Here is a 9,425-nt window from a genome sequence, read left to right on the forward strand (position 1 = left end):
AAGCTGCCCCCAGGCCACACAAACAATGCTCTTCATTGGTCTTTACTGAGGCATGATCGGGCATCTATGCCGAGACTGCCAGCCTCAAAGAAGTGCTAGTGGATGACATCTGCCAGCCTGGCTTTGCTACAGATAGATTTATGAGCTGTGAAAGATGGCCAAATTAACATCTTCTGCAGTCTTGATAGGATTAGGGTTTCTGGGACGCGCAGCCATTTGCATATTGCCTGACTTACCACATCAGTATTGTGTTTGTGGCTCATTTTAATAGATTGGGAGGCAGTGGGGGCTTTCTCCCTTTACACCCTACTGCTCTTCCAGTCAGTCTGGCAATGGCCTGGCTGTGTTGGTTTAATAGACCTAACAGAAATCATATTGCTTGATCTGACTTCTTCTAGCTAGACCCTTAATGCAACTCAAGGGCAGCAGCATCTGTAAAAGCCGTTTTGCTCAGGGAAAGATGTTCTTCACTGTGGTGAGCTCATGCAGGCACACACATGAAGCTGAATGATAATGCATTTCTATGACAGTCCACAAAAGTTGTCCCTAGGAGTTAAAGAGAGAAGATCTGACAGAAGCTACCTTTCTATGGCCTCAAGCAATTATTGAAGGTTTTGGAAAGGTTAATTTACCAGTAGGAACATAGCTGAAAACTCTGTTAGCCTTAAATCTCTGCCCCCTCACTCCCTCCCCACACAAGACTTTAGACCACTTTTTTTTTTTTGTAATTATTTTTATTTTATATTTATTTATAAATGGTGATCATCCAGTGTTGGTAAAATATAGTTTGTTCTTGTCACTAGACTGGAGATGGCTTCAGTTTGCTGTGTGTTGAGTGACAATGGCCACACACCCCTCACAATATTCCCCAGCTGGGGTGCCCGTGTGGGATAACTGGGTTAACAGCACAAGCCTGTGCTGAACAGGGTCCCTAAGGTGCCTAGAAAAGAGAGGGTGTCCAACAAACCACTGTCTTAAATTTACAAAGAATATTTATATGTACTTACTCCTTACCTAGACTGTAATAATAAAAAAAACAAATGAGCTATAATTTTTCAGGAAATTATGACTTTTCCAGGCTTATCTTCTGAGTTACCTATGCCAATTTTTTACTCACACTTTCACTGATTTAAAATTACCTGGTACTTCCTCTCAAGTGTAAATGACTTCTACTGCAACTGATGTGTGATGGAAACATTTTCATTAACCTCATTCAGGGGTTAGTTCCAAATTTCCCACAAGAAGCCTACCCCACTCTGGCACCTTAGTTTGAATAATTTGAAAGGAACTAGCACTGTTGAGAGTCCCAACTCCATCAGGTTGTGGGCAGAGGAACTGCAGAGATGGAAATGGACCTGAGCATCAGAGTCTGATCTCCTGAGGCAGCAAGGAGTGTGAAGAAGGCAATGAAACATCTGCACAACCTCTGCAGGTGAGGAGGAGCCATGTAAAATGCAGACCAAGCTGTGGCTGATTATATTGGGGTATCATCAGGCATATATTCGTCACTTTGTGATGTTATTTCATTACTAAGCCACGTTTACCACATGGGCACATTAAAAGGAAGAAAGCAACCAATGCCAGGTGATTTGGGCTCTCCCCACCAGCCTGGTGCTGGCAGAAAGGGCCAGCTGGCTCCTCTTGGTGTCCCAGTTCTGTGTTTTCCCCATAGGTGCCACCTGCACATGGCTGGCCCCCACCCCAGGGCTACCTCGTCTCACAGAAATGAAAACAGAAGCTTTATCTCCCTTGGGTCTATTATAACTTCTTTCTTAAACCAAACTACTTTTTGTTTTCTGCTGCTGTTTTCCTACATGACCCTGGCCCCACAATGTTCCGGCCCAGAGATGCCCATTGAAAGGAGCCATCCCATTTGTTCCCGCTGCCATTTGCCAGGCCCCATAGAGCTCCAGAGAGCCCCGAGGCCATTGAGATGCTGTCCGCGTGTCTGTGTGTCCGTGTGCGCCAGCTGGGGCTGCAGGCGTTCATTGGCCCCTGCTGGGTGGGATGACATCGGGTCCCGCTTGCCATAGGGCCTCCAGCTTGCCCCGACGTCTGCTGAGGGCTGCAAGAGAATAGAGCTGAGGGGAGAAAACCATCACACTACCCCCTCTCGGCTCCAATGGGAACACAGGCAGCTTCAGCCAGGGATAAAAGAACTTTAAAAAAAAAGAGACACTGTAGTCTTGCTATTAACAGGAGATGAATTGCAAGAGACCATTTCATGCCCAGGGACTTCAGAGAGCAGCATCCCCAAGAGCCATTAGCTGTCAGCGAGAGTCAAGAGTCGTGCTGAAGCCCTTTGCTGTCAGGACAGAAGCATGCATATAAATTTTATACCATTTGTCTTTGAGCAGAAACAAAAGATCAGCTCCAAATCCTCAGCATCACGGTCTCGACCAACACGAAATAATACTGTCTTGTGTGGCTGTCTTGTTAGTCTTTTCCCATCAAAAGAATCCCAGTGATAAATTTATTCATAATTTTTGGAAAAGGTTTTGCTCTTAAAATAAAAAAGAAGCAGCAAACACATGGAGTTGAGGCTATATTTATTCCTGTTAGTGCAAATCATGCTGCTGCTAAGGATCGTGACTTTGGGAAGTGCACAGTACTTTTTTAAATTGAAAAGAAACACAGCTTTAAAAGGTTAGCCACTACACTTTCATCTCCTGCATTTCACTAAACTAACTCTGAGGATGATACATCTAATGTATTTTCTAGTTCCAACTGCAGTGTGAAAAAAAGAAATTAATTAAGAATTTTTTGTTCTTTTTCAACCAAGAATTCAAGCCCTACAAACATTTTGGGACCTAAGACTTTAATTTGCTCATGAGAGAATATCTGCTGGCTCCAGTAGTCAGATTAAATATGAGCTCTGTAAATAACATGGAGAATGAAATGCTTTAAGATATTTCTTATTGAATTAAGATGTGTGCCTAAGTAGATATTAGATACAATTTTGTATTTTAGGATTTGGATGTCTTTAATTGGACCAGATTTTGTCCTATGGATTTCCTTTGTTAAATAGATATTTTAGTACTTTGTGAATGTGTAATAAGAAATTAGCTCTGTGTTTTACCATGATGCTTCCACCAAACATTTTTTCATTTTATGCCAGAAAATAATATCATGTTAGAGCCTAAAATTATTAAAGCTGGAGATATACATGTACCAAACAGATATATACTTGTATCTAACAGATACAAGTTAGGTATCTGTACAAGGTACAAGGAAGGAGAATGAGGGCTGAGAGAGTTAATCTAAACTCTGTAATACTGTATGGCTAAAAGCCTCTTTCATGTAGCTGTGTTCGTGAAGTGAGTTTGGAACTCTTAAAAATCCAGATTATTACAGAGGAGGTGATTTGTTATTTGGGAAATTGACAAAGCCTGCCATTCACTCACCTCGTGTGCTGCTTGGTTTTACAGTAAGTCTTAGACAGGGTTCACAGCACAAGGGAGGCCTGAAATATGTCAGGGGCAATTAAAGAGAGATTCCCAAAGATTTCAGGTTCCATTATCCAATGAACTCCAGCTTGAATAGTTGCTTTTTTAATTGTTCATTTCTTTTTATTCTTTCTGTGTCTCCACCTTATTCTTATTTGCTAATAGTCTGATGGCTTTTAACTTGCACCACAAGCCTCAAAAATATTGCATCCCTTCAGAGACTCTCCTAGCACAGGCTGGTCAAAAACTCAAGTAGGAAATATCGATGTCAAAATTACATGTGGAAACATTAATATGCAAATACAGGCAAGTACAGCTGGTAGAGCTGAGGGTTGAGCTATGACTGCCTGAGCAGATTTCATTCGCTGAACCTCTGAATTCAGAGGAATGAATAAAGACTGAGAGGGAAAATCAGCATCTTCCAGAAGGAAGTGCCTAGCGCAGAACCCAGGAAAGAGTAATTCCTGTTCTGGGCTGGGACAAAAGACTGAACTGTTCAAAGTCTGGGGTCTGCAACTCCAGATCCATTGTGGGACAAGCTCTGCTCAAACAGTCATGAAAGAGTAATTCTATTCCATTTATTAATTTTTGATGTCACTTTACAGGAAAAAATTGCTACACTCAGAAAGACAGCTTACTGCCTTCTTTAACCTTGCAAATTACAGTAACATCTTCTAATTGTCCCTTCAAAATCAGAAGGTGGTGAAAGAGAGATTAGTGCTATTTAATAGGATCAAGGGCTTTCTGCAAATAAAGAGAGCAATTAAAGCCAGATGCACTAATAGTATGCCCAGATTCAGCATCATTGATTTTTCTTCAAAGGAAAATCAGGAAATGGTATTGCCAGCTTCCAAGGTTCTGTTGGAACCTCCAGATACAGAGATGAGCTCAGCACCCAGAGGAAAGGAAACAATGTCATGTGTAATATGGCACAAAGATGTGGGGGGGTTTTGGTTGGGTTTTTTTTTTTGGTTGTTTTTTTTTTTTCTTCTGAAAACTTCCTGAGTTAGAGCTCCCAGAATTCATTTCCAGAAGCTAAAATGTTGATCATTTGGGTTTTGGTTTTTTTTTAAGATAGCTTATGCTTTTGCTTGAAAAACACACCTAGTGTACTGATCTGTCAGCTGGCAGCACCCTTGTGATGACAGCCCAAGCAGCAGCTGCATATGGGCAAGGTTGATTATTCCCAGCACCACCTTCCTCTTGGAGGCAAGAGTTTATCCAACGGGACAAACAGTCAGGGTTTGGGCCACAGTGGCTCTTCTTGCTGAGGATAGTCAGGAGGTGCTGAGGAAGGAAGGATGTGATGACAGGAGCCAGCCAAGCCAGGACCCAGAGCAGAGGTGAAGGACTGCCACAGCTGCAATGGGAGAGCAGAGGTAAAGTGTGGGTGCATGGGCAGATCTGGGGAGCTGAACTAAATCCAGGGGTGGGAAGTGTAATGAGTACCTCTTGTGGAGCTGCCACAGGACTAAAATGAATTGTTTCTGTTGGAAATGGAGATCTTGGCTACAAAGTGTTTCTGGTTTGGTTGCCTTAGTGGTGGTGGCAGCTGTTATCCAATCATGGGAGAGGATTAAAAGGTTCAGAGAGGAAGCAAAAAGTCATGGTCTTCCCCCTTAAGAACAAATCTGAGGATCTCACTATGGTTTCCCAGCCTTTGGGATCTGCAGGTCAGTTTGTCAATAGAAAAACTGAGTGTATATTATTCAGCACTAGGCTTTGGTGTTATTAACCACAGTAATAACACCAAACAGAAATCCAAATGCAATTAATACGATCTCTTGCCTTGCTGTATTTTATTAGTTAGTGGTGCTAAAAGGAAGACTTTGAGCTACTTTGGAGACTCAGGGAAATATTGTGGTTAAACATAAAGTAAGGGATCCTCTTCTTTCTTCTCCCTCTTGGATAAACAATGAATTTGTTCAGCGTTCCTAGCTGGGTTTTTAAATGCAGAGTGATGTGGGTAATCAGCTTGGTTGCCATGGTGTTCCACCTTTGCATCTGATGGTGAGAAATACAAACTCTAGCAGCACTGCACAAAGCTGCTGTGCTGGGGCCATGGAAGTAAAACAAAGCTGGGCATTATTGCAATGTACTGTGCAATGCTCTAGCCAGCAGCCTGCTCTGTGGCTGCTTGGGTGGCAGGCACAAGAAGGAAAAGTGAGCAGTCATTAAAAAAAATAGTGATCCAAGCCACATTCAGTGGTGATGAAGCTTTGGCATAGTGCTTGCACAGAGCATTATCCAGCTATTTGCTGTAAAGGAAATTGTTTTGGCACTAAGAGCCGCATGCAACAGCCCAGATCCTTGTGAGAGGTACTGGCAAGATCCTGATGACTTCTTAGTGGCCTTCTCACAGCGATCCTTAAAACCGTTCAGAAAGAGTCTGCAACTGTTCTGGTCACAGGCAGATGTCTAGGGCTGTGTAGGACCCCAGACAGCTGAGGGAAACTTTAGCTTTCCTTACCAAAATGTACCCCATTCTGCGCGGATAAAGTATCTCTCAAACCCCTCTTTCCCCCGGAAAAATAACCTGCCTATTTCAACAGTATGTCATTAGCTGGGTGAAATATCATTCATCTCCTAAATCCAGTTCCTGTACCTAGATGCTTCTGAGTTTCTCAACCTTTCTTTTTACAGCTGGTTTCTTGCCCAGCCCTGTTCAAGTTCTTGTTCGGAGACAGTTGCCCAGCTGTTCTGTGGGAAACGAGACTGGTTCATGTAGCTTGTGAAATCTGTCAGCAAGAAAGGTTTTTCTAGGGTTCAATGAGGTCTCAGTCGTTTCTTATTCAGGTGTAAATATATGGTTTTCTACTTGGGCGACCAGTCTAACTACAAACTTTAGGCTCCTAGAAATTGATTTTGGGGAGAGAACAGCTGTCTCTTCGTATTTATGTCCCTTGAAAAAAGTTAACGTCCTTGAATGCATGAGCTGTGCCTAGGTGCTCTCACCCGGGTCAGTTACACACCGGAACGGTGCTGCAGGTGTTACAGGGCTTCGGCGAGACAAAGAATTACGCGAGCTTCTTGTCACAAAATAGTTACCGCTTTATTGGGGAGTAGAAGAGGAGAGCGGACAGAGTCGGGGGGCACTGGCGGCGGTGGCCGAGGGCAGGCGAGGCCGGCAGTGTCCGGGTGCGGAGCCCGGGCGGCCGCGCTCCCTCCCGCGGGCCGGAGCGGCTCAGCCCTCCCAGAAGCCGACGAAGAAGCTGCACAGCGAGTGCCACCGCTCGGCGCAGTAGGTCTGCGCCGGGTCCTCGGAGGGCTCCGGGCCGGGGGCCGGCGTGGCCGGGCCGGGGTCGGGCAGCAGGCGCAGCTGCGCCTGGGGCGGGGCGCGGCCCGGGCCGCAGGGGCGGGCGCTGAGCGGCGCTCCCGGGGCGCAGGGGTGCCGCCGCCGCCGCCGCAGCCGGGACAGGATCTGCCGCCAGTAGTGGCGGCTGCGGGCGCCGAAGGCCGGGCAGCGCCGCGGCTCCCCGCGGTAGGCGCAGCTCCGCGCCGCCCCGCCGCCCGCCGCCCGGCAGCTCAACCGCAGCTCGCTGGCCCCCGCCGCCGAGCGCAGCTCCCAGCGGCACCGGTGCCGCTCCGGCGTGGAGAACCGCCCCGCCCGCGCCTCCTCCGCCGCCTCCCGCTCCGCGCCGCCCGCGGCGGCCCCCAGGGCGGCCAGGGCCAGCAGCGCCAGGGGCGGCCTCATCCTCGGCTGCCTCAGCGACGGGGCGTCCCGGTGCGGGGCCCTCCCTCCCGCCGCATCTTCCGCGCCCTGCGGACACACGGAGCGTGGCGGGCGGTGCCCCGGCGGGCGCGCAGCCCTCGGGGTCCCGCCAGCCCGAGCCGGGCGTGGAGAGGGCTGATCCCTCCAGGCTCGTAAGCCCCGGGGCTTTTAGTTCGCGTCCGTCCATCCGTCAGCTCCGTCCCGGGACCACCCCTGCCAGGAATCCGTAACTGGACAGCAGCAGCCGGAGCCCATCGTGCGGCATCACAGCTGCGAGCGGCATCAGACACCCCCGTCCTTTTCCCCCGCACCCGGTTTTCCCCACGCACCCCGGCGTTTTCTGCCCAGCCCCGAGGCACTCACGGTGCGCCGTGCGGTGCGTGGCGGTGCGGGGCAGGCGCTCCCCGCTGCCCGCGGCGGGCCCGGCACGGGGTTATCAATGCTCGGGGACTGCCCCCGCCGACGCCCCTCCCCGGCCGCCGCCCGGGGGGACAGCGCGGGGACATTTCCCTGGAAAGATCTGAGGCCAGGCTGGATGGGGCTCTGAGCAATCTGAACTGGTTGAAGATGTCCCAGCTTGTTGAAGGGCTGAACTAGGAGACCTTTACAAGTCCCTCACAACCCAAACCATTCTATGATAAGACTCATGCTATGATGTGACAAGAGCAATTGATATTGACTATTGATCTTTCTGTGCTAAAAATGAAAGACTTTTGCAGAGTGTGAGAGACTGAGAGAATGACTCCTGGAGAAGAGGTGGGATTCTCTAATTCAGGGGAGAGGGAACATTTTCAGGTAGTTCTCCCAGTTCCTAACTGCATTGCATAGTTAGAGCTCTCCTTGGTTGGAGTGGGAGAGAAACAAAAGAGAGAGGACTATGAGAAGGAAATAAAATATCTTGGGCAACAAACCATAGGAGAGGGTTTACAACCAAGATTCTCAAGAAGGAAGCTGCCTGGAGTTACATACATAACTGTGTGGCTCCCTTCTCAGCATGCCACATTGTGTATTTCATGGGTGCTGAGGACACCCCATGGGCTGTAGGAGGAATTTTGGCCTTTGACTGAGGGCTGTGGGTAGCAGGAGGCACCATAAAGGACTGCATTGTGACTTTTAAAATCTTCTATGGCTCCACTGAGCACAAGGCACATCATGTGCCTTGGCTTATTAGTTCACCAAACATTGGAGTTGCTTTCAAATTAAGTTCTGACCACCTGTAATTGTTATATATTACACTGAGATCTCTGTCCATTTTTCACATTCTTGCTGCCACTTATGCAGTGTGAAATGGAGTTGTCTAATATGTTTGAGATAATCTTTATAGGAGATTATCCTAAGTGTATCAGCTTTGGAGGAAAATATTACTCTGTGTTTTAATGAGCACGTTGCTGTTATATTTTTTTGGACAATTTACTTTACATCTCATACAAGTCACTAAACTTTAGGAGCTAAGGAAAGAAAATAAACCAGAATGAGATTTCTCTAGCCTACCCATGCAATAACTAATCTTTCTTAGTATTCTTTGCCATGTTCTCCTGCGCCTATATTTACACACACATTTCCCTCCCTGATTGTGACTTCTCTTTTGCAGTAAAGCAGGTGTTAGTCTTTGGTTTTCATTGCTTTTATATGAATTTTCCTGAACAAGCTGCAATTTCTCTCTTGGATTTGGTGGGGATATAGTGGGGGGAAGATCTTTCTTACATTACTAAAATCACTATATCCTTTTGTTCTGTGTTTGCGGTTTAAATCTAGTTAAATTTAAATTGCAGTTTAAATCTAGTTAAATCACTGTATCCTTTTGTTCTGTGTTTGCAGTTTAAATCTGTTGCTGTTGTAGCTGGGTTTTGACTGCTCTTTCCCTATGTTAGAATAACCTTTATAGCCCTAGAAGCAGCTGGTTATGGAGTTATCTCTGAAAACATGATTAGTGTGCACTGTGGCAGAGATGCTTCCCTTGCCTCTGCAGGGAGCCTGAAACAAATCCCTGGGGAGTTAATGGGCCTGTCCATCTGACAGATGAAATAAAGAGTGTGCTTTACCATGTGAGCTCTACAATGAGGAGCTGCAGATGTACCCTACTGGATGTAACCTGGACTTCAGTCCAGATCCTAAACCAAATTCAAAGTTAATGTGACCACTCAGGACCAGCCTAAAGTGTGAGACTCAGCTCAGTGGAGATAGTGCAAGATCCTGGTCTGAAACACCTGCACAAAGCCAAGGGGATGGATGCTGGTGGAGTAATGTCTGCAGGAAAGCATGAAAGG

At 47.0% G+C, this 9,425-nt stretch overlaps 1 protein-coding gene across 2 annotated transcripts; it reads right to left on the minus strand.

The window, feature by feature from the left end:
• Positions 1 to 6,479: 6,479 nt before the first annotated feature.
• On the minus strand, positions 6,480 to 7,657 carry FGFBP3 (fibroblast growth factor binding protein 3). Of its 2 annotated transcripts, none has more exons than XM_066555007.1 (2): positions 7,522 to 7,657; positions 6,480 to 7,206 (listed from the first exon to the last, which is right to left on the minus strand). In XM_066555007.1, the coding sequence occupies exon 2, from the start codon at positions 7,138 to 7,140 to the stop codon at positions 6,631 to 6,633; it is 510 nt and encodes a 169-aa protein (XP_066411104.1). In that variant the 5' UTR covers positions 7,141 to 7,206; positions 7,522 to 7,657; the 3' UTR covers positions 6,480 to 6,630. The 2 variants fall into 2 exon arrangements, with proteins under 2 accessions (XP_066411104.1, XP_066411105.1); XM_066555008.1 differs by having other exon boundaries at positions 7,488 to 7,539.
• Between the last annotated feature and the right edge of the window lie 1,768 nt (positions 7,658 to 9,425).

The sequence above is a fragment of the Molothrus aeneus genome, chromosome 8 (genome assembly GCF_037042795.1).
Source record: "Molothrus aeneus isolate 106 chromosome 8, BPBGC_Maene_1.0, whole genome shotgun sequence".
In the NCBI taxonomy this organism is placed as follows: domain Eukaryota; kingdom Metazoa; phylum Chordata; class Aves; order Passeriformes; family Icteridae; genus Molothrus; species Molothrus aeneus.

What these genes read in the sequence shown, in the direction of transcription:
- FGFBP3 (XM_066555007.1), bottom strand. Translation starts at nt 7,140, where the DNA reads ATGAGGCCGCCCCTGGCGCTGCTGGCCCTGGCCGCCCTGGGGGCCGCC.